Source organism: Streptopelia decaocto (genome assembly GCF_964273445.1).
Source record: "Streptopelia decaocto genome assembly, chromosome: 18".
In the NCBI taxonomy this organism is placed as follows: domain Eukaryota; kingdom Metazoa; phylum Chordata; class Aves; order Columbiformes; family Columbidae; genus Streptopelia; species Streptopelia decaocto.
This window is the reverse complement of record NC_138673.1, coordinates 3,926,255-3,953,709: the sequence shown is the minus strand read 5'-3', so window position 1 is coordinate 3,953,709 and position 27,455 is coordinate 3,926,255. Positions and strand designations below refer to the sequence as shown.

Sequence of the window (27,455 nt, the reverse complement as noted above, 5' to 3'; positions counted from 1 at the left end):
ACAATGGATTGTTTTGCTTTTACATTTACTTTTCCTTGTCTTCAAGGTGTAGCACTTCAGCACTTTTGCTTTTGCAAAAACACAGGATTGCAGCTTTCTTCTTTGCTCCTACTGCAAGGAACGTTTAATTTCAGTTTTTAGTGGCTGGGCTTCATTGCCGGAAATGACCGTAGTGATTGAAGTTCCTCATAGCCTGAACACAAAATCGACTTGTAGTTTGGCACGCTAAGGAAGCACTTAATGATCTATGGTGACTTTCTGCATGGGGAAATATGCAAAACCCTGATGCACATGAAAACACAGGCTTGCAGTTCCAGCCACCTCTTGAGGAGCAGAATTATGGAGCTACTGCAGCACGTGTGAGACAAGGTCCATCCATGTCTGTGCCAAGGAACAGTCCAGCAAAGAGAGATTACCTGGTAGCTGCTGTGCTGTGCTATGCAAATTTGATAAATTTCATGGATTGGTTTATTGTACCAGGTGAGAGCCTTTTTTCTCCTTCTAAGGAAAAAGAAAGTTAAGTTTTCAACAGTTCTACTTACTCTGTAGTTACAAATGTTTTCTAAAGTAAGGATATGCTTTATGTCATTTTAATCTTTCTCAGCTGCTTTAGCCTGTTGGTCATACTCTTAAGGCCAATTATAACTCTTGTAAGACCGATAAATAATGTAGTATTTAATAATGGTTAGTAGAATGCCTATAAAAATCACATTTGTTAAATGCTTAAGATTTATGTTTTTAAGTCTTTTATAAACAGACTTTAGCATACAGAGCAACTAGTCTATTTTTGTGTCTGGATTCTACAGAGATTTGACTAAGAAGCTTCCCTGTATTGTATACAGCAGCTTACCAGGCGTTCTTTGGATCTAGCAGATTAGATATGGCATTCCTTTATCTGAAGAATGGTGATGCCTTTCCCCTCATTAAAAGTCCAGAAATTATGTTGTCTTTGTTCAAATTTGTTCAAGGGAGGCTGGAAATGGTGTGATTTCTGCAATGAAGACTGTAACATGGTTGTGTCAAGAGAATGGAGTTTAAAAATTTTTTCTTTTGAGTACTTGTTAACCACACACACAGGACGGAAGGAAACAAGTAGGAGTGCATACTGAATGATACTGCAAGACTATTAGTGAAAAACTTCCATATGTGAGTTCTACTGCCAAGTAACTTTCCCTGGAAAAGGGCAGGGGACAGGAGAGCATGAAAATATCTTCGAGCAAGAACTGGGATGCCAGGAGGGTATGTGCTTGGAAGTATTAAATGCCAGCAGTCATTTGGCTCATTCCAGGCTTTGACCTGTTCTTTGGCTCCTCTACATGCTAAGAGCTTAATATTTTCAAGACGGCCTGTGAAGTAAAGCTTGTCTCCTTGTTAACATGCTCAGTTTTTGTGCATGAGGTAACTTCAGGGACACAGACAAATTTAAGAGCAGAGATGGGGATAGTGTCCAGGCCTTTGAAATATCAAACATATAATTTAATGACAGTATATGACCAAAACACTTTTTAGTTAACTCTATAACCTTTTGTGTCATGGGAGAAATCTGTAAATTGCAGTTTATATCACAGCAATATATTGTTCATCTGCTAGAATTCAGCGGTGTTGCAGAATTCCTGCATCAGTATTTTTGAGTTGGGCTGTCCATATGTCTGAACATATTATTAAATATAAGTTAACAGGAAAATGAGGAAGGAGCGGCTTCAGTATTTGTTTGAAAGTAAGCTGGTGGCAGTTATGAAATTGTGGTTTCCGGGCAGTTTTGTTCACAGGCTTTGACAGAGTTTACGTCAGTCTTCACTCAGAAAACAAACTCTTCCACTTGTCTGCTGGAATTGAGTCTTCAGTTTGTTAATAACGGTGGTCAGACAGACTTTCCCCCGTGATCTGTTACCCTGTTCCAAGTTGCTCAGATTGATGCTTTGCAATTTCCCAATAGCTGGCCAGGCCAGTTATTTCAGTTATTTGGAGGGCATAACATTTTAATGGTGCTCTGTGTGAAAGTTAAAGTTGTGGTTCAGTTCAAGTCTTGTGTCAGCTGTGATTTGTACTAAATATCAGTCCATAACTGAAGTTCCTGTAATACAGCATTTCTATGTGTTGATAATTGGCTACCAGAAAGAATAGATACAATTGATTGTCTTGTTTTAATTATGAAAAATGTTCTTTCCTAGGACAGGCCTTCAGAAGGTATTTGTCGTTTTGAAAGAAGTCACTGACTTGAACTTCTGAGAGCATTAGAAAAACCCTAAATGCAGAGTATGTGCAAAAGTCACTGAGAAAGAGCTGTAAAACCTGTGGTGCTGCTGTTAGTCTGGACCTTGATCTACACTGAGACATCAGTAAATAGTGAGGACACTGATGATGCTGCGACCGTGGGGACTGTGCATGGATTTAGCTTTAAACTTGTTGGCTCAAGAATGCTTTGAACTGGCTGCAGCAGCACAGTGTACAGCGTAACGCCTAAAATCCACTGTAAGACCAGAGCAGGCACCTCTTGTGAGCCTCACCCGGAGCTCCGTTCTGCTGTAGATCAGCTTCTGTGAACACAGCAGACAATTTACACAGAACTTGTTCTCCCAAGTGGTGGCTTCATCCTCTTAACAATGTTTTGATTTTGACTATTTTGGCAAAACTAAAGCTGCATAATAAGAAATTTCTTTTTCAATTTATATCTTTCAATATCAGAGTAAACTTATGCTTGTTCAAAGCAGCAGCATCTGCTGTTTTTATTTTTTTTTTTCAGGAATATAATGCAGAAATGCAAGATAGGTGAGATGATAGATCTGCAGCCCTGGCTAATTGGAATACTGTATATAATGAATATATTAACAGTTGCTGTTCTTGCAAGCCCTGTTCTTGAGATAAATCTGTGAGTTGGCAAATGAACAGCATCACAAGGACTGAGCAGGGCCCTTCGCTGTCATTGAGCATTTCACTCTCTTGCAGGGATCCTGTTAGATATACAGAAATACTTCGAGCTTAGCGATGGGGATACAGGTCTGCTGCAAACAGGTAATAAAATCTCTTCAGATAGTTTACTTTGCCTTGCATCTAGGTGGTCTGTTCCTAAAATACAGTCTAGTTATTTGTTTTTTCTGGTTCCTACTCATGTGTGGTGTTGCTCACTTCCACTTGTGGGCAGGCTGACTATACTGCAAAACTCAAAGTCTTTAGTTTAGGGAAGGCTGGAGTTGAGTCCTTCAAAGATCCCACAGTATGTGAATCACAAAAGATGAAGGAACTTCTCAAGAAATACAGAACTTGAGAAATTCACACATGTTTTATTTTTGTATAGGTTTTTTTGAATCTGCATCTATCTTCTTCTAAATATCAGCCAAACTACTAGTTCAATGAACTCAGCCTGCCTTTAACCTCTGCCTTTAAAAAATAATCTGAGTTTGTCTGAAAGGTGAGGAGTGCGTATGATGAAAATAATTTGACCGATATTGTCTTTGCTCCTTCTTGGATTTCCAGTCTTCATCTTGTGCTACATGCTGGCTGCCCCGCTCTTTGGATACCTCGGTGACCGGTACAATAGGAAAATCATCCTTGGAGCTGGTATTTTGTTCTGGTCTGGTGTAACATTAGGCAGTTCATTCATCAATGAATTGGTACGTTGCTTCTTCAGAGGGTACTGTGAAAACAATCTGCATGTGTCTTGCAGGAGCTAATAGAGTCTTTCTCTGATCACAGATGTGATCAGTGAGCACTCACTCCACAAGTCTGGACTAAGTGGACTTTGTGTAGGAGCACTTTATGGGATGGCAGAGTCCAGCCTAGGCAAAAGAGAACCCACACATTACTGTTGCAATTGATGGGATCTTATTTTTGTCCCAAATTCTGTTAATTATGACCTTACAGTGTTGCAGCTTGTTTGGCAAGCTTGTGGTCTGTTCACCCCGCCCTGTAATTCCCTCTGGGTGTCACTCTAAGAAGTGTAGAAAGTGGAAAGCACAGCAGTGGGATGTGAGGGAAGCAGGTGTGAGTGCAGGGAATACAGACATGCAAAAGGCAGTTGAATTCTCATTTCCTCTGACACATTTGATCCACTAAAATGCACCTCTTTAATAGTAGGCTTGCTTTCTTTCTTATATGGGCATTTTTTGGACTATAATTTGTCTTTTGTCTGCAGTATTACTGGATATTCTTTCTTTCACGAGGACTAGTTGGGATCGGCACGGCCAGTTTTTCCACAATAGCACCTACCATCATTGCAGATCTGTTTGAGGAAGGAAAAAGGACCACGATGTTATCTATCTTTTATATCTTCATTCCAGTGGGAAGGTTGGTTTTCTTGCTAGTAACTGACCTGCCTTTTGAAATTCTGTCTGACCTCGCCTGCAATTCAATGTACCTTGAGCCTTGATTAGACAGATTTTGATGTATACCTGCACTGGCTCTTGCAAAAGGATTTGTCACTTGCTTTGAATGTTTAAATAGAGCTGGTTAGGCTTATTTCTTTATTTATCTTGAAGAAAAAATTGGGTTTTTCCCCCAGATTTTTTAAGGTAGAATTTAAACTCTGAAAACTGGTAGACTTTTAATAAAATATTGAATCAATTCTAAAAGAAATATGTGCATGGGGTACGTGATTTATTTCTGGGTTTTGTAAGACAAAAGCTTTCAGATATTTGTTTACGTGACAGATTTTTCAAGAACTCTCAATTAAATGCCTCCCAAGGAAGAACTGGCACTTCCCTCTTCTCTTTTAGTTAAATTGATGCTGTGTCTGAAGAAGAGGTGGAGAAGGGTTTTTAAGTGGTTTGGAGGCATCCTGTTTATTAGAGCAGGCAGCCAAGGCTGAGCCCAGAAGGCAGATTAAAACGAAAGGAAACCCCACAGGACTTAATAGAGGTGGCTACCCCAGAAAAGAGTAAATAAACTTTATGAGCTGTCTGACCTGGGTTTGCAGTGGCAGTCTACAGAATGTGTATTCCAAGAGGAATCTGGGACGTTATTGCCACCATCGTGCAAGTTTGTTCAGAGAAGGTTAGACTCTTTTTAATGCTGGCTGGCAAGCAGATTGGCATAGACCGTCAGGGTTGTTTCTGTTTATCTGTTTCGAAAACTAAGACAGAATACTTCTCCGTGCTGTCCTTAGCTGGCAAGCCATCATCTCAGCCAGCAAGAAGTCATTGGTGCCGACTGATTATTCCTTTCTGTTGCTTCCAGTGGTCTCGGTTATGTCCTGGCAGCCAGCATGGCAGAGGCCACAGGGGACTGGCACTGGGCATTCAGGGTGAGTTATTCCCTTCCACTCATGGTGCTAAGCCATTCACTGTAAAATCAGCATCATCACTGGGGTCTGGATTACTTATGTTTGTTGTGTTAGAAGAGGTGAGCAATGGAAGGACTTTCTGCTGTCTGACTGGTCATGAAGTTGGTGTTTAAGAGAACTCTTCCTGCAGGACAAGTGGAAGATTCACACCGACATCCTGCAGAGTGCGAGCAGGCAGAGGTGACATTGTACAGCAGTCAGGGCAGGTGCTGATGTCCCTCTTACCTGAGGACACACTTGCAATGGTTGTCAGTGCACCAAGACCTCCCCAGAGCAAACTGAAAGTAAATTTATTGTTATACCGGTAGCACCAGCATAATTCTTTAGGAAAATAGAGTTTGTTTTCTGAAATGCTGTTGGGAACAACTTCTGTTATTTGAGAGTTTCAAGAAAAAAACTCTTCTGGTCATGTCATCTTGATGTCTCTTCATACTGAGCACCTAGTGCTTTGGAAATACTTACTCAGATCCTTCTTAACTAATCTATAAAATTAACTAGCAAGTACAGAATGAGTGGGGAAGAATGTTTACTGGACTAACAGTCTTGTGTTATTCAGATAACACTGATTACTATATCAGTAATTATTTTATTTGTGGCCAGAGTTCTTTCTTCACATGTTTTTATCCAGAATCAGAGAGATTGATCATGTATCTGTATGATGAGGAGGGCGAATCTATTATCTTTCTTCCAAAGTTGCCATAAATCACCAAAGTCACTTGTCTTCGTCACAAATATGATGTACAAACAGCAGATCTCATCTATTTCGGAACATATCTGCAATTCTCCGATATGTAATTCTAACACTGAATTTGATTTGCTGTGGAGGTTTCACTCTAAGAAAAAAGGTATCATTGATCTAACCAGCCTTGTCTCTACAGGTAACTCCTTGCATGGGAGGTCTAGCACTGGTTCTTCTGATTCTACTGGTCCCTCACAGGATCCAGAGAAGGACAGCAGCACACAGAGCTCTGAGCATCTCCGGCACAATACGAGAAGCAGCTGAGAAACCAGGAGTACACAGAACTGCCAAGACCACTTGGTGTCAAGATGTCATATCACTGGCCAAGAAGTAAGTGATTTTAGCAAAAAAGGTTCCCTCCACTGAGGAACGACCGCTCCATTATTAGAAATGTGGCCAATAAATCCCACTCAGCTCCTTTGTATTGTATGCTGTACACAAGGTGATTGAAACACCATTAATCAAATCTTTCTTCCGCTACAGGAATGCTACACAAGATATTAATAATTTCTTTGCTTCTGCTATCCTCCCATTTTGAGGAGGAGGAAAGAGGCAAAGTTATGATGGCAGCGTGCTCCTATTTAAAATTTAACTATACTTCATGCTGAGTTTCCCTTTCTCTCTTGCTTTAAGATGTAGGGTAAGCTAGATTAGTAGCAGTGAATATTTTGCAGGTGTAACTGTAATTCTTAGTGCCTGTGGAAGGTTGGATCAGCACATCTCAGGCAGTCTTTACATGGTATGTGTGAGTCTGCTGTGCCTCTGGCACAACAGGTCAGCATCTGGAGGACCCCAACATGGTTTATAAATTATTGTACATGTATTTCGACCAGCTAACCTGTAGCTGACAGATGACCCCTTCCTTTCAACCACACAAAAATACAAGTCAACACCAGCTGACCTGCAGGAGCAAGTAAAACACGGGTTGCAGCCGGTTTTTCACCCCGGTTACCCTGCAGCCCCTGCCAGGGGCAGGGAGGAAGCACCAGCCGGGCTGCAGAACAGCAGATGCCGCTGTGCCCCCGCGCCAGCCCCAGCTCCACACCGCTGTGCCTGCAGGCTGCTGCCCGGGGGCTGAGATAAGGCTTTTAGGAGAGATGTGCCTTCCTGTAACCTTGGCTGTCTCTGGAGTGTTCCTTTTCTAGAGGGTCCAGTGTTTTCTAATTGGCAATGAGATTTGCATTCTGTTTACATCCAGAACAGCAAGTGCATTAGAGATCCAGTTTGCTGGATCACAATTTGTAGGCAGTACAGTGTGAAGTGAATGAAAAATGAACTTCCCTGAATCAAAAAAGAACGTTCCTGTCATTTCAACAACTAGGCTATTGTTGAAGTTGCTTTTCTGCAAAGACATTCCTTGCAACCTCCAGCAATGCTGTAAAAACAGTTTTCAGTTTTCTTTTCTGTTGGCAATTGATGTCCAATGCATAAGGACATGCTGCCAAAACCCAGGTACTTCCACTTTTAATCAAGTCCAAGAGCCATTTCTCTTTAGAAAATGAAGAATTAGGTCCATATCTTAACAAGTCCTCTCATCTGATGGTCACCTGGTCATTTGCAGCACTTTTATTTAGTCTTAACATTTCACACCTCACTATGGACCTCAAAGGGGACTTTTTCCTAAGCTATTAACTAGAAGGAGACCAGTAAAAAGTTAATTTTCCCCTAGAATAGGGCAGGAGGGAGACAAGATTTGGATAGTTTCTAAAAATGTGTCTCCTTTTGTCTGAAAACTCTCTCTGCAGACTGGGCATCTGTTTGTAGTTACTCAGGTAGAGTTCAGGAGTGCTTCAGCCGCTGCATCTTAATAGTGTGGAAGACCCAGATGTTACTCTCATTTATATTGGTTCACAAACAACTTAAAACCATCCTGAGGCATTTAGACTTGCACATAGAACACTTTAATTTATCTACTAAGCCATTAAATTCTTGCCCACTCTATTGTTGTAGTTCTGCTCTGAAAAAATTCACAGTAATTGTTTTAGCAGAAATTGGCAATGAAATCTTCAAGAGACCAGGTCTGGGGTTTAATATGAAATCAGTAGGTCATACTCTTTGCTCTAATTAGTACTTCACTGTTGATGTTCATAGATAAAGCCTAATTAAAATTCATATCTTCAAGACAGTCCATTTTGTTACCAAGATGTTTGAATGAATTTTGTTATTGCTTAAAATCCTGGATGTTGCAGGTAGGCTTTCCCTTTTTCCTCACACACCATTCTTCTAGTATCTCTCATTTTTTTTCTTTTGACTTTCAGTTGGAGTTTTGTCTGGTCCTCGCTGGGTCTGACTGCCATGGCCTTTGTTACTGGAGCCCTGGGAATGTGGGTTCCGCTGTTTCTTTACAGGGCTCAGGTTGTCCAGGGCATTGTGTCTCCGTGCCTCCAAGAATCATGCAATTCATCTAACAGGTGAGGTGCACATGACTGTGGAAACACACCTGGAAACACTGCACAGTGCTAAATCCCAAAGGCAGGGGGTAGGATGTGACTGTGAACACTTCTTGTGAATGCAATTTGGTGTGAGTGTTAAATTGCTTCCAGGTATGCTGAGACACTCCTATTTGTTTATAATCACTCAGTTAACTGGAAAGATGCTGGCAGCCCTATTTAAGTGGAAAGAAGGAGCAGGGACGCTTATGGGAAAAAAGGGGCAGATTTAGCAAGGAGACTTCAGCTGACAATCAACTGTGCACCCCAAGCTACTTAAATACCCATTTAAGTATGTTTAGATCCAGTGTTTGGTAACTTTCCTATTGCCTTCTTGATAGTCTGGTTTTAAAACTGCTGTGTTGGCCAGGTCACTGTGACTCCCAGCATAAAGCAAGCTTGATGAATTTGAACTAGTATCATATCATTACATCAAGACAAGATAATTTGGTCTTGTGAGTAACTGCCAGCAGAGCTCCACTCACAGAGGCTGTCTAGATTCATAAGTATCAAATGTTGGATGGGCAAGGGGAATTTACAAAAGGACAGGACTTCGAAGTAATCATAATACAACTTTTTGGAGATCACTTTTCCCCAGCTAGGAAGAGATTTTTTTTTCCCTTACAATGTGTTACCCAGAATAGAAAAATGTGTTTGCTGTTCCTGTTCCTCTTGAGTCTTCATGGCTACTTGCAATACCAGTGAGCACTGGGACACTTCTGTGTACAGACTCGATACCAGTGGCTTCCACACCAGTGTCCCTACCTTTCTGCCAGAGGTTTCCCAAATCTGGTTTCAGTCTCTGCCTTCACAATGGATTTCCAAGAACTAACGGCTTACTACATTGTCTTTCCAGGTAAAGACAATTAAAGGGAAAAGCAGTGATCATACCTTGAGTGTGTCTCCTGGTAATGGGGTTCTTTTGCTTTTTGAATGAGATTATTTCGCAGTTTAAACTGTTCAGCTGTTTCTGTTAACAGATACAGTTTAAATACTTCCTTTATTTAGCTGAAGGCGATAGCCTATGTTTTGTTTTCTAATCCACCTTCTGAATTATTATTCCACAGTAGTGTTGCCAGAGCAGACATGGTCTTCAGGGAAGTAAAACGGAGCACCTGAGAGTTTAACCTCATGTACTGCTTCTTACAGGTTGCTCTAAATATAACTTTGGCATAAGCTAGTGCCAGAAGCAGCATAAGGCAGGTTTTAGTCTGTTATTCCAGGAGGATGTAAAGAAATATAATATAAACAGCTATGTCAGACCTGTAGCTGTCAGTGCACATTTCCAGACCTGCCCGGGGATACTTCCAGGACGTTTCCCCTCTGGCTGTTCAGCAGTTGCAGCCTGTGTTTGAGGATCAGCGCTGTGTCCCTTGGACTCCCTAGAAACACAAATTCAAGGGGCACCACAGCTGACTCAAGTCTCACTGCTTTCAAGGTAGATAGATAGGCATTGGGAAGTTTTTGTTCAGATCTTTGTGCAAACAGTTCTGAACGGATCAGACAGAGAAGTGAGCATTCTCAGACTCTAAAACATCTCATCAGAGCCTTTCCCTGGACTAGGCTTCTGTACTGTCCTACTCCCTGCCGATTAAACTGTGCTTGGATTTAGTTTTAGCTGTTCCCATTTTTCCGGCTGTAGGTTTATTTCAACTGCAATTTACAACACATCAATCTTCTAAACAAAATTCCATGAATGCTTCAATCAACTAGTGTCATGTTGGAACTTGTCACTTCTGGAGAAATCTCTAAGATGTTTATTCTGCCTAGTGACAATCCAAGTTGTCACCATCAAGCTATAGTGAGTGATGGATCAGAATCCTGAAGACCTTACAGGGAGAGTACAAATATGCTTGAAGTTTGTTATCTTGTGTAGCAATACTTTGTTTGTTTGTTTGTTTGTTTTTCTTGTAGAATTATTGAGTTCTTCTTGATCAGCCAGAAAGAAATTAAGAAGTAGATGCACTGTGGTTTAAAGGAATAGATCATATTCTAGCTGGTTACTCTGCTTTGCAGTCAGAAAAGGCTTAGCAAAAGGAACAGAATTTACTCTGTAGCACTCTGAAATATTTAGAAGCACTTGTGCTCCAAACACAGTGCTCCTATCCCCATTTGCCTCAGAATGATAATGCATTAAACAATCAGTGGCACCACTGGTCTTGTTGCAAGAGACTTGCTTTGTCACTAGGATCTCATTTGAGACAGAGAGAAAAGCACATATGGAAGTCTCTTTGGAAGCTGAATCTTCTAAGCTATTCAAACACATATTTTTAAAAAGTGAACTTGTCATTCCTGGAGAACACATTTGCATTTGCATTTGCAGACACACAAAGCTGAGTGGCATTTGAAATTTTGTGTTCAGAAAATCCTACATGGACCTCCCACTAGTTAACTGGTATTCTTTGAACCCTTCTGAGAAGGGGTAGATGTTTCCTATAGTCAGAGAAATTACTCATCTCAGCTGTGCTAACTAGAGGGTTATAATTTAGATATGTATCATTCCCTGTGATAGGATTTCTTCCAAGACAGCAGAGTGTGACACAGAGTTTTTCCATCTGTGTTTTAGGGATGACTGAGTAGATTTGTTCACAGGGTGATCAAGATGTCTGTATCTCCCCTAAATCACTGGATGTCCAAGGCAGGTGCCTGGGTGCATAACGCTGCTCTGTGAATGAGAAAATATCTGCTCCACAGGACAGAGCCCCAGTTGCAAAGGCCTAGTTTCAGTTGGGGCTTGGGATTAAATACGTTTAGAAGGAGACGGAAGGTTAGATTGAGTGGAATAAAATTCAAGCTCCCCAATAAAGACTCCTCTGAAACTAAAGGTATAAGCTAACACTACCTTTTTTTTTTTTTTTTTCCCCACAGTATTGTCTTACTATGCTCAACTGAATTCTTTGCTTTGTCACCAGCCTAATATTTGGAGGCATCACCATTGGAACGGGAATCTTGGGTGTCATTGCTGGGGCAGAAGCTGCAAGAAGATTGAGGAAGATAAACAATAAAGCTGATCCTCTGATCTGTGCCGCAAGCATGTTCGTTTCTGCTCTGTGCCTCTACATAGCTCTGATGGTGGCCCAGACGAACATCCTTTCCACTTTTGTAAGTGCCAAGCTGTCTATCATTCAAAAAATGTCTTCTGCAATCCTGGGGAGATAGGGAAGGGGGAGGAGGAGGAGAGGGGTGGCTTTTGCAGAGTTCTCTGCAATCTTCTAGACCATTAAGAGCTTCTAGTGACTCATGACATGGTGGCCTGGAAGCTCTAACACCACCCACAGCTGTGGTCTGTCCTGTGAAAGCCGCCTTGTGCGTTACTTGGCCTCGTGAAAAGGGCAGCCAGTCAGAGCGTTAGAAATCGGGCCTCAGGACCTAGAGAGTCCACCCACACTGAAGAACAGAATAGCAAGCCTGTGTAGTTAGCTGCATGAAGCTAGAGTGTTCCTTTCTAAAAATGTAGTTAAAGGAAGTCTCAATCTTATGTTAATTTTGAATGCTATGTGACTAATTTAGTATTCTTATTTATTTTTGTTCTCTGAATGCTTGAAGATTGCTGTACTTGTGACAGTACAATACACACAGTTCTTGCTAAGAATAATTTAGCCATCACCTTCAAAGCCCCACAGCACTAGCTGATCTTCAAAGTCAAGCTTTTGACAACGCAAACTGAAGTGTAAATCACTTACATTCTGTTCTCGGTAAAGGGAAGAACACAACCTTACGAGGAATGATTAATTGTTCCAAAAACTCCCTGTGAGAGGGAACTGAATGTAAACCTTGCTTAAACTATAATCTGGTAACAGCTAGGGAAAGACTCCGAGCTTTTTTCCTCTGACTCCATATCCACAATTACCATGATTAACATAAATAAGAGGACTCAAGTAAAGTTAATTATAGTAATCAACAGTTCTCCGCAAAAGGTTACTTCTTCAGGGTTTTTTTGCTTCTAAGAATAACACTTTTTCAAAGAGGTTTTCCTTTTGACTCCTCAGGAATGTGTGTTCCTGTGGAAAAACACCTTTACACAAAGGGAATAAACAAATGGATTTGCATACTTGAGAGTGTGTACGCAAAGCAAAATGTGAAACCGAAGATTATTTTTAGATTCAAGATTGCACACCTGAGTGCCAAAAGAATTGGCCATTTTCTTTTTCTGCTACTCAGGTTCCCACGTGGCCCTGCTCTATGTCCTTCGATTCTTTTTTTTTGTCATTAAAGAAACAGAACAGTTTCAATTGCCAGTCTGTGTTATATGAGTGAATCAATATATTGGTTTTGAATTTTTTAGAGCCAATAAAAATAAATTTGTTTAAAATGTTTCACTCCTTGCAAAGAGTGTTGTGTTTTCATGCAGTGTGTTATCTGGGAGGAATTCTCAACCAGGATATGGATAACTCTGTTCCTTAAGTTTCTTCCCATGGGCAGACCAGTTGGTCTCTTAATCAGAGACTTTGCCATTTTGTGTTTGGTTTGATGTGCTTGATCAAGGTGTTCCAACATGCAATGTCAACAATGTGCAGTGTTAATAAATTGTACGTAATCTAAGCACCTGATTCTTCTTGTACTTTTACCGCTACAGCTGCTTAACAATTTCCTTCCCTGGCACCAGCTGTGCCTCTCCTTGCTTTCCAAACAAGATCTGACACTACTCATACTGGTGTGAGAATTGGAGTGGCGTGCCAGCTGGTGCATCCAATTTGAAGGTCCCACTGAAATGAATCTTCCATTTGTGTAGGACACTTGCAGGAAAGTGACTTTCCAGTCGCTCTCTGCTCAGCACTCTGATGTTACCAAACCTGTCTCCATCACTTCACTCTGCAGAAGCTACTGAAGCCAAAAAGCATCCGTACATCAGTGTGCAATCATAGTAGTTTCTGTATGGTGCTTTCCATTGGCTTGAGTGGATAATGAAAGGGAACAAGACAGGTTTAATCATTTATAGCCAAAGCTGGAAGAAATGTTTCAAAGCACAGGAATTCTCAAGTTAACATGGAAATGTGACCAGACTTCCAAGGTTTCTGTGTGGGTCCGTGAACTGAAATGTCATGAGATTTCTCCTCTCTTTCTGCACACCCAATTTGTGATTTTGAAGACTATCTTTGAAAAGTCAGAGAAAAATATCTGGTTTTGTTATCTCAGAGGAGGCTCTGTCTAAATGTGTTCCTGTCTCCAAAACAAGATGAAAGACGTGTAAGACGTGTGCTGTCTGCAGTGCAGCAGGTGCTTAGAAAGTGATGACTGAACCTTGTGACTGGGAACCTTGGACAAAAATATTTGGTATTATGGTAACTTAGATTTTAACAGACTTATCTTTGATGGTAACGCTGTACCAGGATGCCGTCTTGCCCTGCAGCTTGCCTTTGAAGGGGGCGTTCTGCAGTTCTTGTCACTGATACACCTGCCTGGTGTGGTTCTTTTTGAAAAGACAGAAATGGATGATCCTTTATGGTCCAGCCATACTGATTCAACTTTTTCAACCTATTCATCAGTGACCTGGATGAAGGGACTGAGTGCACCCTCAGCAAGTTTACTGAGGACACCAAACTGGGAGGAGGGGTTGATACACCAGAAGGCTGTGCTGCCATTCAGCAAGATACCTTAATACAAGCTGTGGAATGATTTATTACCTTCCAAAACTGTCTGGGTTACAACTACAATTGCAATCCACAATAAGACCTTAGGAAAGAAGAGAAAAGCTAGCAAAGTTGTTTCTCTAATGTTAACACAATTCTGTATGAAATAATTATTCTCTGCAGTATGAGGCCTTAGCCACTGAATAGCACATTTTCTTATTGTGGAAAATTTTTCAATAATTCCTGTTCTTTCAAACCCTAGATTGAAAGCATAACTTATTTCCTAAAGATGAATTCTTCCTAGGACAATGTAGGTTACCCCTCTGAAAAGATCTGATCATTTGCCATTGTTCCTTACTTAGGACTGTGTTTTCATCACCCAGACACAACATTTTGACCAAGACCCTACAAACAAGGTGCTGGCACCTGTTGTTATAATGGATTTCATTTCCTAGGTGCCATCTGACTTGTGGCCTGCATCACTAAATAGATTCTGCCTTATAGAACTGCTCTGGCTTAATAGTGCAGCTTTAATGCTTTCCTCAAGGATCGATCAGTCTGTACAGCCTGATCAAATCCATGTCCATGGCTGGCCGAAAGGGTTAATTTTTCCTAAGGTCACAGCTGTGAGGGTGGTTGGGGTCCCTGCCCCTTTTCCTGATGGCTGGGTCTCCATCTGTGCTGAATCAGGGAATTCCCACAGGGCACGGAGCCTTTGAGGCTGCTTGTCTCTTGGAGTTCATTTCATTTGGAAGTTATGTCTCTGAAGGAGCTTTTAACAATACTTGTACTGGCACAGAAGTATTCTACTGGTTTCATTTGGAAACCAAGCAAAGGGAGATCTTTAAGCACTTTTTAAACCTGTGCTGGATGTTTCTCTTCACAGGCTCTTGCTTTCCTCGTCTAGGGTTCAGCAGTTTATGCGGCAGGATAGTATATGTTTCCTATTTTGGCTCCTCTGCTGAGGATTTGTGACACAAAGCAACCCATTTACCTTCTCTGGTTCCTTTTCCCCCTTTTAAGATTAAGTTAGTGCTTGTGAGCATAGACAGAGATGTTTAGTTTGTAAGTAGATGGGTATGTACAACAACTCTTAGATAAGCACAGTGAGCCTGCCTTCATCTTCACAATGAAGGACAAAGCAGTGTGTATAGTCACTGCTTTCTTTTCTTTTCTTTTGCAGATTTTTATTGCCTTTGGAGAACTGTTTTTATCTGTAAACTGGGCTGTTGTCACAGACATACTGTTGGTAAGTGCTTGTGAAACTGTTTCCTTATTTTGAGTTTTTCAGCTTTTCCGAATATAATATCATAGAATCATTTTGGTTGGAAGAGACCCTTAAGATCGAGTCCAACCACATTGTTCAACACCTTCTTCTGTGGGGTCCCCGTGTTACAGAACGGTGGATGTGACTGTAACCCCAACACTTCATGCAGGACGTTACCTGAGAGACAGAGATTGTTGAGGCAAGTGTGATGCAGGCAAAATGCTGATGCAGTTGGTACTGATAGGAGACAAAGTACGGAAATTGTGTGAAGGCATCATGACCAGTGAGAGAAGACCCAGAGGTAATGGCACAGCAGAACAGAAATCTCTGGCTATTTCCCACCCTCAGGTAAATGATGGAAAACCAGTAGCTGAAGAGAGCCTGAGCAAGAGCCGCGTGAGCATCTTCCATTTTATGTAGTAGTTCTTCATTCTAAGGGAGCTCAAATTTATTTGCAGATTGCTACTTTAAACTTCAGTGTCATAATAAATCTTTCATATAGGAACCACCGTGAATGCATCCATATATAGCACAAAATGCAGTGATGTACAATAACATGTCACAAGAGTTTAGGACAGTGAGGAAAACTTGCAGCCTTGGCTCATGTGGGACACAGTTGCCCACAAGGCTGTCATCATGGCTTGCTACCTCAGGAACTGGAAATTTATAACTGAGGTTGCTGTCACTGTAGTCTTAGTTGCTCAGAAGATACAACGTCCTTGGCATTCCTAACAGCTAACTAAACTTGTTTTTACAAGTGGTAGAAAAACTGAGCAGAGATTAAAGTATTTCTATTATAGTATTCTGTGCAAAAGGATGTTGAAAGTAATAGCCAAATGCTCAGCACCATCTAGTGACAAAAGGGACTCGCTGTGAAGCGCTCCAGAGCTCTCCTTCCACTGACTTGATCTTGCCTTGTTCACATGAGCCTGTTCATCCTTACACCTCATAGCCTGAAGAGTCTTTCTGAGATGAAGGAATGAACAACTTCTATTTCATGGTTCTTCAACACAGCGTTGATGATATTGACTGTTGCATTATATTCCAAGTTACTCTTTCATGGTGCCGCTTTCTACATGTCAGTTTTCTGCACTCTGGAATTTTAATACAAAAATAAAAATTGCGGTCAGCATTAGTGAATTGGTTACCTGCTTAAAACCTCATCCAGCAGCAAGAGGGTTTTGTTTCTTTCTTGACTCCCAGGGAATAGTCAGAAGCAATTATCCCACGAGACAAGAGCTGTAGCCTTGAAGCAGTGAACAGGTGCAGGAAAACTATCACAGGTTCAAAATGAAATTTTTTGTTAGCTTCTATTTTAGTTTATTTTGAAATCACTGTTTGGTTTGTTTTCAACAGAACCAAGTACTGTTAAAATTCTCATTCTTCTTTATCAGTTGAAGCCCATTGAAGGATTTTTTTTTTTTTTTAAGTTTCTCAATTTACTTTTCTTTGAACTCCTACATCTGTATTTTAATTCTCTCCCCTGTTATTGTTAAAAAGGAAGGCGGCATCACTGAGTTAGATGCTGTTGATAGACGATAGGGACAGTAAGGCATGTGATTACTGTCGGCTCTTCCTTCAACTCTTTTCTGAACCCAAACTGAAAATTCTGCAAGGAGCTGTGCTTGCACTCGGTCTCAGCGTAGGGAACGCTGCATCATGGTGCAGCCTGCGGGAAGTCTGTTGGGAGCATCAGTGCTGTATCCTGCATCCATGTCAATCCAGAAGAGGATGAAGTTCTCGTCTCCCAAGTGACTGACACCCCTCATTTGTATTTATTTTGGAAACTTTGGGGTTTAGGTACAAGCAATATTGTGTCAATTGGTAACAAGCAGGAAAATGAAAACTTTGGTGGAGCAGAGCTGGGCAGTGGTGTGTTTCCTGAGAGCAGCCATTCAGTGTATTACCATCAGTGTGCTTCAGGTTGGATCTGTTGAATTCTAAATGCTATTAATTGTTTTATCAGAAAAAAATGATGGAATTCAGCTGAAGTTGTGGATGTCTGCTCGTTCAGTGGCAATCTTATTTGGGAGTTGTGTTTCATCCAGCTGAAAACCCATGCATTCAGTGTATTACTGCTATTACATTGACTGAAGGGTGCCATAGATAACGACAGTAATTTCTTTTTTTGCATTGTTTCCCTTGTGAACTGGTAGGATTTCTGATAATGCAGCTGGATTTGCTAATGCATGTTCTTATTTTGCCATGAAAATGACTTTTCTTTCTTCCCACATGGCACTACTAGGCAGACAATGTAGCTAGAAATTAATTTATCCTGGGACCTGTGGAGCTGAAGACAAAGGAAGATGCTGGCTGAATGATAAGGACTTTTTTCCTTTGTGGTAAATACATCAAGATGCGTTGCATGTAGCAACCTTTGTGCCCCATATTCAGCTGTAAACATGAAGGTACCTACTGTACAACTCCAGTCGTGATGTGCAAGTGGGGAAGTGCTGTAGCTGCCTCGCTCACAATATGCTGGATACGGGGAGGCTGTACATGGAGTGTCCCTTATGAAATATGTTTGCCGTCTGTGAAGTCATGGGACTCTGTCTTTTAGGGTTTTGGCAGCTAAAAGCGTAGGAGATACTGGAACTGGAATCTACTATGGGGTTTGGGAAGACTACCAACATGTCCCTGGTTTTGTTTGGAAGTGCCCTGGGAGGTACAGGAGTGTTTACCAGCCTGTCTGTTCCATCTGCTTTCTGAGCTGACAGCTCTGTCACAGTCTGCAGGAGGATCTCTGAAACCTCCAGAGACAGCACGACAGGGTTTGCAAACTACATCTGTTTGGGGCACCCTGCGTATCTGTCAAGGCATCTGGACTGGGATCTCCTAGGAGATGACAGTGTGCAGGATGTCATCTGCATTGTTGTCACAGTGTGGGTGACTGGGCAGTCGCTGTGGACAGGCAGGATGCTGTGGCCATTTCAAATCCCTGTGTGTGGGAGTGTTTGGATTCTTCTTTTCCTGGTGAACCCTATAGTGTCTTGAGCTCTTGCATATGGTTTCCATTGTGCAGAAGAACCTGAATAATAGTACAGGCAGAGTTTGTATGAGCCTTGTAACTACAGGAAATGTCCTATCCTTATCTTCCACTTTTCTTGTTACAGCTTTATTCCATGTGTCTCTTGTAGTTACTGATATGAGATATTAAATAAATGTGGTGAGAAAGTGGTGCAGGGCACTGAGAGAGAAAAAATGCATTAATCTGTTCTCATGACTGCAATGCTCACAATATATTAAGTGCATAACAATATTTGATTTGTATTTCTCAAACACAGCCTGTCATTATCAATAAAAGAAAAGAAATCTGAGTCTAGGACAGATGACGTGCTATCCTTGGAGAGCCAAGAGCTGTCAGTCTCCAGTCTAGTACAGTCTGTCATAGTAACGTTTGCTTCCCAAGGCTAGAGTTTTCTGCTGTAGTTTCTTTATCTCTCTTTCTGTACAAGAGCCTGTTCCTGTTCCCAAAGTGCAGATGCTCATCTGGCACTCCAGGCAGGTTCTGAGAGCAAACAGCACTTGGGTGGACTGCATGTCCTCAGTGTGGGCCGCAGTGTCCCAGGAGCACAGTGAGCAGGAGCTGCTGGGCTGTTCCCTCATCCCTCAGGAGAGGACATTGTAGAAATAGGTTTGTGAGAGACACACAGCATGAAAACCATAGCACTGGGAAAAGCTTGGCATGATACTCAAGCTGCAAGATGTAAATGGTGCATTATTCTGTGAGTGGTTTTGTTTATAAAAAAAAGGTTTTTATGTGCTTTGATTCTGTATGAGCTCCAGTCTTCATGCCAAGCATGTATGTCACACTAGCTCCTACAGATGGGGGAGCTGTAAGAGGGGAAGGAATGCAGTGCTGCAGAATGCTCTGTCAGTCCATCCTGACTGCAAACCCCTACATTAATACAGCTTATTGTCCTGCTGCTTTCTGCATCTGTGCAGTACAGTTAAAATGCTGTAACATACTGGTATGGATAGGTCTTGACTGCATGTGGCACTGAAGTATTTTTTGCTATTATTGTCACAAGACTAATTAACCTTGGTGTTTCAAACAATGTCACTTCCTTATCTTCCTTATCTGTCAGTTAATGCAGTTGCACCCACCCTAAAGATGTGGCATTGATGTTGCTATTGTGATATAGCTACATCTGAGTGACAGGTAAATGTTTTTTAAATCTGATATTCTGAGGCCTCTTTAAGCACAAAGAATTATAATGAAAATCTAAGTTGAATGTGAGAGCAGGATCTTTTTTTTCCTTCTAAACCCAACTTGTCAGGCCTGTTAGTGTTTCCTTGAAGGTGGCTATAAAGCCACAATACAGATTATATACCTTTAGTTTGTCTCTTTGTCAAACACCATTCACACTATTAATTAGTGTTTGAGATCCCCTAACTGATGTTCAGATCAGTTTCCAAAAAAAAATCAAGGCAGGGAATTGAGGACTGGGAGAATATTCAGCATTTTGTCTCTGATATAAGCAAGTGGTTGGAAGCAAAGGTATGAAGGTTTAAAATTGCTTCTGTCGCATTCTGACTGTTAATGCTTTTTTTGTGTAAATGTATTATTGAAAGAGAGAGACAAATTATATAGAATCATACTGTACTTCAGGCACAGTTGATCTTCAGTAGCGCAGACATAAAGCCCTTATTACCCCCAAATTACTATATTTCATTTTTGAAAAATAGTTCTAATCTGTGTGATGCTTTGCTGTGTTCTGGATGTGCATTACATCTTCTTCTTCAACTTGTTATTTAAACTGTGTGTGCTCAAAAGCAGAGTCATTTTGAGGTATAGTTATTAGAGCAGCTGTATCTCAGGTTCTATCCAGTTGCAAGCAGCAAATTTCTGCCATCAAAGCACCACCAAGCTCCTGGTCTGGCAGGCTGGGTCCCCTCTCCGTCAGGCTGTGTTCTGCAGGGTCTCAGCTACATCCGGATCTTTTCTCAGAGGCTGTCAGTGCTGAATCTCCTTATCAGTAAATCAGTGTTACTGCAGGGCTGTGGCTGGAGGTTTCTGCTAGCGGCATGGCCACAGGAAGCCATACAAGCTGCTGTGAGTCTCCGAATGGAGGCAGGGGAGTCATGTTTTTCCTACTTTATTGTCATTTCCTGTTGTGTGTTGCTTCCTTGAATCTTTTTTTCCTCAACGAAACATTCAGTGTAGTCTTTTGCTCAGAATAACTTCTGTCTCCAAACCTGTAAATTGCTTGAATATGAAATATATGAAAATGAATATATTAATCTCTCCAGGATGTTATATAGTAGTTGGCCATTCTCATGAGATTCACTCTGTTAATATTCATTCTCTTGTGTGCTGTGTTTTGTTTCAGTATGTTGTGACACCAAGACGGCAGTCCACAGCTATTGCCCTGCAGATTTTGGTGAGCCATTTGCTGGGAGATGCAGGCAGCCCATATCTCATCGGGATTGTAAGTGAATTCTTTTTCCTTAGGGTAAAACTTTTAGAAACTGGAAGACGCTCACAGAATTGTAGGCACTTCCTGCTTCAAAACTAGAAATTACTCAAATTGGTGCCTTGATACTAGAATACAGAAAGACATTTTTCTAAACGTATTTATGTACGTGCAACACCTGGTCCTGTGACATGGCAGGTATGTAGCATATAATCCTATATCGATAGCTGTGAGTAGTTCCATGCAGTGCATATAAATTTATTTTTAATTTGCAAACTCATACATTTTTGAAGGCGTGTGTTTTTGCAAAGACAGTGTCATGGGTATTGTACTTCGATTTAAGCACTTTCTGCTTAGTTCGTGAGGAGTTTCATGGAAATTAATCAAATACCATTTTATGCCTTGAGACCTGAAGCTCTTAGTTTAAATCATAAGGTTTGAAGTCTTGCAATTAGTCAATGCTCTTTTGAAAATCAGAGCAAGAATGACTGCAATGGTTGCTTTTTCATACTAATTGGCATTCAAAGCTCTGGTCTCAAATTTCCTTAACCTTGGACTCCCATATTGTTTAAGAACTGATTTCTCTGCCCTTTCTCCACTTACTTGATCTCAAGTGCTTCTGGACAAAGCAGCCTGTTCTCTCCTTGCAGTTCATTTGGTTTTGTTCCAGTGGCTGATATCTGTCAGTGTTGTTTCCTTCCTTCATTATTTTTGATTTCAGACACAGTAATTCTGCACACACACCTTTGATTTTTCTGCTTTACTGGACATGGGAGAGAGAGTTGTTGTTCTTGCTTTAAAGTTTTGTTCATATGGAAATTGATTTTCAGCAGCTCACCTCAGGAATATCTGTTCTTTCCCCGTGCCATGCTAACAGCATTAGGGTTGGACAGGGCCAGACAGAAATGCCTGAGCGATCCGTTCCTGCAGGCAGAGCCACTGCTGAGCCAGCCAGGGGATCCCCCTCATCCTCAGCTGGGTGAAAACCAGAGTCCTGCCTGTGTGCTCTGTCTGGCAGAGAGGACAGTGCTCTCTTACCCAGAGCTTCCTCCTGCTGGCTCTCTTTTTTGGCAAATGAAGAGATCACTTTGCTCCTTGCTGTGTATAATGAAACCATTGCCTTCGCACTGATTTGGCTGTATGCACAGGAGAGGAAAATAACTGATATCCCTGTGTCATGAAAAATGGCTGGAATTATACACAAAAATGACAGCTATCTTAAAAGCTGAAGTATGTCTTGTGCGTTCTCCGTTTTTTGACTATTCTGTTGATTTATGCTTGCTGCCTGAAAGATGAAAATGTTTGTATCTTTGCCACCTTTGAGGCACAGGCAGAATTAAGTTTTCCTGCTGAATGTGCTGCTGCATCTTGCCAGTACCTGTGTGCAGAACACTTCTGCAGTACCTTGCATGCGGTGGCCTTAAATAGCAGCTGTCTGAAACACGTGAAGACAAAAAAAGCTTATCCAGATGAGATTAACCTCAGGTAACCTTGCAACTTTGCAAAGAACAGAGACAATAAATCCAGGAATAAAACTGCTGTATGTCCAAGTGGGGTCCTGTGCAAAGAGCACAGCATTGTCTTCTGGAATGCTGCTGTGAGTGAAAATACCAACGCTGCCTGTGTCTGCTGTTGATTAACCACTGAATCTTCTGCATTCATGTCTTGCTATTGTTTACTAACCCACTTCAGCTAACCCTTTAGCTTAAAAACTGGCTGCAGAGTCAAGGAACAGTCTTTTTCAGAGTTTGTTTTTCTTCCCTTTGTGCTCCAGAGATTTTCTTACAAAGCATTTTAAAGTTAAACACATTAGGGTTGTATTTTGGCCATTGTGCTTGATGTATTCCCTCAGTGCTCATTTAGAGTTGATCTTGCTCTTATCCTCCTAAACTGTCATAAATAATCATATTGAACCCAGCGAAGGCTGAAGAGTCTCATATTTATGTATTTCAAGTCACGTAGCATATTCTAACCATCAAGAACAAATGGCAGAATAAAAGGACTGCATTCAACATTCATCTTTTTGTTTATGCTAAGAAGAGATTTTAAGTTCCTGGATTGAGTATTGAGTCTTATTCAGTTCCTTGAAATCAGCTTTTCTTCCTGTCTACAAAAATAAAATTAACGTTTATAATTTATAGCTTTTAAAACCTCATCCTCCAACCAGTGCAAAAAGCAGCCGCCTGCTATCTTCTTTATCCCAGTTCCTCACAATGTCACCGCATGGCTCCTCAGATGCCTTTGGCTCCAAAGCAGTTTCTGCTTCTGTCTCTCAAATGAATTTCCAGCGCTTCCCTTTTAATGAGTGTTGCTGCTTGTTCATGCATTGATGCTAATCCCATTTCTATCCATTTGACGCTGTTTAAGGATGCATGAAGTTATCAAATAACATCAAGAAATGATAAAGGTCGTTGCCCATTGTCTGTCCTGTGCTAGTTCGCTGGAGATGGGCTAGAAAATGGTAAAATGAGTTAATGTTTACCAAACATTATAACCATTGGTTGCAGTATTTTCTACTCTTGTAACTGGAGGCACTGAAGGTATAAAAGAACATGGGATTCCTTGACCGATTGGAAGCTGGACAGCAGTTAGTTTAGGTGCATTATGTCCTGGGTTTGATAAACTTTGGCAGCAGGCTTTTCGTCCCTGTCCGCCTAGTTTAATTCTTTTCAAGGACCACACAGTCTGCTTAATCCAAGAGAGGAGGAGGATGATGACGATGATGTTATTGCAGATTAATGACAGCCTTGTTCTCTCCCTAGATCTCCAATGCCATCCAGGCCAGGAACGCTCACTCATTCCGGTGGAGTTTCTGGAGCATGCAGTACAGCTTCATCCTCTGTGCTTTTGTTGGGGTCTTCGGAGGAGGGTTTTTCCTCCTGACATCTTTCTACATTGAGGAGGATCGTAAGGAGGCAGAGAAGCGTTGAGGTTTCTATAGATATTTATAACTTTTAAACCTGTATTGATTGCTTTCCTGTTTGTACACTAGCCATGATATTTGCTCTGTAAAGTTAAACCACAAATGTCTGCATTATGGTAATACCATGTTAGTTTCTATAAAAAAATAAAGAACATGCAGGCGTCAGGGAAGTGCTATTAGTGACACCTGCAAAATGCTGCAGTGTACAGAGAGAATAAAACAGCTTCGCTGCAGGTAACGCACCATGACAGACTTCATGGAAGGTGCGGTTCTTTTTTGACCCGGGTCTTTCTCAGCCCAGTAAACCAGTCCTAGCTCTCTGTAATGCTTTTCCCTCTCCCCTGAAAGAACTCGTATTCAAAGTGTAAAAGACTGAAAGAAAACATGTTGAATTGGACAGAACACTGTCCTTAAACACCTAGATGCTTACAAGTTCCTTTTGCTCTGACTTGGTTCTCTAGGTACCAGAAACAAATGCTGTCTTTTGAATGTAGATGAACTCTGGGGCAAGATCTGCAAAGAAGAAAAGAATGTCCTCCCTTTTTTTCTTCCCATTTTACTTAATGACATACAACTAGAGAAAAGGCCAAATAACTATTCCTCCATATGGCAGAAAACCATGCATACTGACTTTTTTGGATGCTTTTGACTGTGAGTCAAAAATTGCTTCTGCATTGGCATATGGCAACCCCCCCGTCTGCAAAAGAGGCGCGAGTGTTCTGGGGAATGGGGAGCTGCCGCCAGCTGCGCACAGAGCTGGCACAGCCACCGCTGCCCACCTGCACGAGACGGGAGCATTTAAGGCACAATGTCTCGTGGAGGTTAGGAAGGGAGGGCTATGAATTCTCAGCAGGATAAGGTTTGCCTGTAGAATTTGGAAAATGTAAGTAATACAAAAAGTGTTTTCAGTCGCCTGAAGTGACCAAGAGGAGCAGAAACTATCAAAGTCAGTGTCACATTCGAGAGCGGAGGGTTGTGATCATTTTCTGTGTAATATGTTAACAGCCTCTCTATAATCCTGTGATGCTCTGTAGAGTATCCTCAAGATTTGGGTAAGTATCTCCTATCAGAATTGAACAGTAATAGCTGTGAAACCACTTAAATATAACAATCCATTCGAGCTCTTGTCTCCAAAGTGCATAAGACTTTGGATGTGGTGTCTATTGTCAGGATATCATACCAGGTGCCAAACAGGACGTGATTAGTGTGGCCAACTTTCATTGTGTGAGGTGGCATTCCCAGCAGCGCCTTAAAGCCAAAGCCTGCAGAAAATATTAGCAAGTGAATTGTGAATTATTACTAATCTTGCCTGATTCTCCCAGTAAATCATAAGGATCATAAAGCACAATATTGCTGTAATGACTGTGAATATCTAATGTCATTATAAATAGCATAATTCAGCAACTGCAGGTTTTTGTTTCTCTCTCCCTCATTTTTTAAAAATCTGTTTTGAAACCTGACTTAAACCCAGGTACTGAAAGTTGGCCAGACCTTGTGCCATTATAGGAAATAGTAGAGAAACTTTTTTGTGATACTCAGTAAGAGTGTAATAATTGCGTTTAAAATAAAAGTTGGTATTCTCAAATATTGAGCAACTCTTTCTGGTTGTAAAAACTTGCCAAATCCATTATACCAGTGACTTTTTGGAAATTCATGTGGTGCCAGGGAACCCACATCCAACAAAGAATATTTGCTGTTGGATATGGACACATCAGCTTATAGAGGTTCTCAGTGCTTACCTTCACATTTTTCTGGGTATTTTTTAAGAGCTCTGAGGATCAGTAATAGAATCACAAGGTTCTATAATATCTCTGTTGCCAAGCTCCAGAAAGTTTGCAATTGCTAAAGTCAACGACATCTGCAGACAAGATTCCCCCAACACCACAACCGATGCCTTGAAACCCGGGCAGACAGGCCAAGATCTTGAGAATCATTTTTCCCATTATTCAACTATAGTAAAATTTTAGCAGCTTGACAGTACTTCTCTATTAGTATCTTCAAGATTTTCCCTGTAAACAGATGATCAATTTATCACTTCTGTTAAGTCAGCGTTAAATTCTTAAAAAATAAACTGGGAAGCTGTACGTGCAGTTCTGCGGAGACACACATCTGACATATGAGCAAGGGATGCCAAATGCTGTTCTGGAGCTGGTACATGAAGTCCGTGACAAACTCGTTCCTACTCCTACTCTTATCTCCTTTGTGAAAGTCAGTACTGAGAAATTAGCAGGATCATGCTGATTAGTTTAATACCATCTTTTCAAATGCTTCTCTCTTCTTTGTGATCTAAGGGGAGAGGAATTTTTTTTTTTTAATTCTTTTCCTGCATCTTAGTAAGACTAACATCCAAGCCAAGAAGTTAGGTGCCTGGTTAGTTTTACTAAGTTGTTCCTAACTTCCACTGGAGAAGGATTTATCACCTTGAGATGTGGCCTGGATCCATGCCCATCAGTGAAGAATGGGCAGTTCCCCCACTCTTCTATTGCAGAGGAATTGGCTGAGCTGTCTTGCTCCTCTCCCCTGCATTTCTTCCCTTCTGCTCCCTCCATGGTCCAGTGACCAGAGATTCACCTTTATCATTAGGTATATATGCTCTTGTTAGTTTAAAATCAGTAGAATAATTAACTGATTCTTGTTTGGGAAGTGAGCTAAAAGATGTAGACACTGTCCACCTGACAATATCGTGGGTACAGATCAGCCAAATTAAAGCTGTAGCTCACATTAGTTTTTTTTCTTACCAGTAGAACCATCATCTCTGCTTTTTTACCTCCTCTCTTCACATTAAAATGAAGATGCGATGTCTGTGGAAATAAATAACTAAGAAACCTAAAAATCCTCCATTATCTCCATTATCGATTACGGCAAAATTTTCCTTCAGAGATCCTTCTGTTGTTTTGCAAACATTGTTCACCCTTCAGGCCTCCTTGGCGTTCTGGGTTCTCCCACCCTGCCCACAGCCCTGCTGGTTGCTGGTGCCTGCGAGGATGGAGGACCCGTCCACACCTTCCCCTGGGACCAGGAGAGGTGTCACCTCCTCCCTGCAGACAAAGAGAAAGAACAAAGTCTGTGGGTCCCTGCCAAGTTGGGCTGGGATGCAGGTGGCTGGAACTGGCTGTTTTCTGTCACGAGAGCTGCTGGGTTCATCTCAGTTCTTTCATTATCTTCGTTGTAAGCCAATAAAGCAATAAAGGTTCTTAGAAGGCTTTTTGTTTTAAGGGAAAGAAAGGTTGACATGAAAAGACTCTTGATCCTGATGCTATATAGCTGACCAAAATTGCATTGATTTTGCTTTGTGTATTTTAATGTTTGCATAACAGTTTTGTTATTAGTATGTAAATTAACTACATATCCTGCAGGAATAAAATGGCTGTAATTTTGAGAGATTAATGAAAGTGCTGTCAAATCCCACTGTAGCACGGTCCTTTGGAAATGCACCATTCAGTGTGCGCAGACTTGGAATGTGATGGAGCCCCAGCACCGTGGCCCTGCCAGTGGAGCCAGAGCAGGGCTCCAGAAGTGGGCATGGGCTCCGTACAATCCGGATTCTCTGCAATGAACAAATCTGACCTGTGCAGGACTTGGCTCACATTGTGGTACTAAGATCTGACTTTATCTGCTCATATACTGTGCTGTTTCTTTCCCCCAGTTAATATTTTTCTATATTATTAAAAAAAATGCTTTTAAAATGAATTGAAAGGTAATTTCATGCACTCATGTGTACAGGTATAATTTTCTTTTCAGTATTGAATGTGTTGGGCAGTAGGCTTGAAACTGATGTAGAAAGGGTGAAGGTAACCATTTTTTAAAGTACTGACTTCAAGCTAGTTATTTA

The 27,455-nt window shown here is 41.3% G+C and overlaps 1 protein-coding gene across 3 annotated transcripts; it reads left to right on the top strand.

The window, feature by feature from the left end:
* Window positions 1-27,255, top strand: LOC309447525 (protein spinster homolog 3-like). Of its 3 annotated transcripts, XM_082068223.1 has the most exons (12): window positions 3-480; window positions 2,947-3,012; window positions 3,475-3,611; window positions 4,133-4,284; window positions 5,173-5,239; window positions 6,157-6,347; window positions 8,276-8,428; window positions 11,359-11,548; window positions 15,200-15,265; window positions 20,617-20,715; window positions 23,463-23,631; window positions 24,085-27,255. In XM_082068223.1, exons 1-11 carry the CDS (start codon window positions 273-275, stop codon window positions 23,628-23,630), a joined length of 1,497 nt encoding a protein of 498 aa, XP_081924349.1. In that variant the 5' UTR covers window positions 3-272; the 3' UTR covers window position 23,631; window positions 24,085-27,255. The 3 variants fall into 3 exon arrangements, with proteins under 3 accessions (XP_081924348.1, XP_081924350.1, XP_081924349.1); XM_082068222.1 differs by having other exon boundaries at window positions 1-480; window positions 23,463-27,255; XM_082068224.1 differs by lacking the exons at window positions 15,200-15,265; window positions 20,617-20,715; window positions 23,463-23,631; window positions 24,085-27,255 and adding an exon at window positions 12,436-12,928 and having other exon boundaries at window positions 1-480.
* The last annotated feature ends 200 nt before the right edge of the window (window positions 27,256-27,455 follow it).

Coding starts and splice junctions, on each gene's coding strand:
- LOC309447525 (XM_082068222.1), top strand. CDS start 273: ATGCAAAACCCTGATGCACATGAAAACACAGGCTTGCAGTTCCAGCCA. Junction 5,240..6,156: donor ACTGGCACTGGGCATTCAGG/GTGAGTTATTCC, acceptor TTGTCTCTACAG/GTAACTCCTTGCATGGGAGG. Junction 15,266..20,616: donor TTGTCACAGACATACTGTTG/GTAAGTGCTTGT, acceptor GTTTTGTTTCAG/TATGTTGTGACACCAAGACG.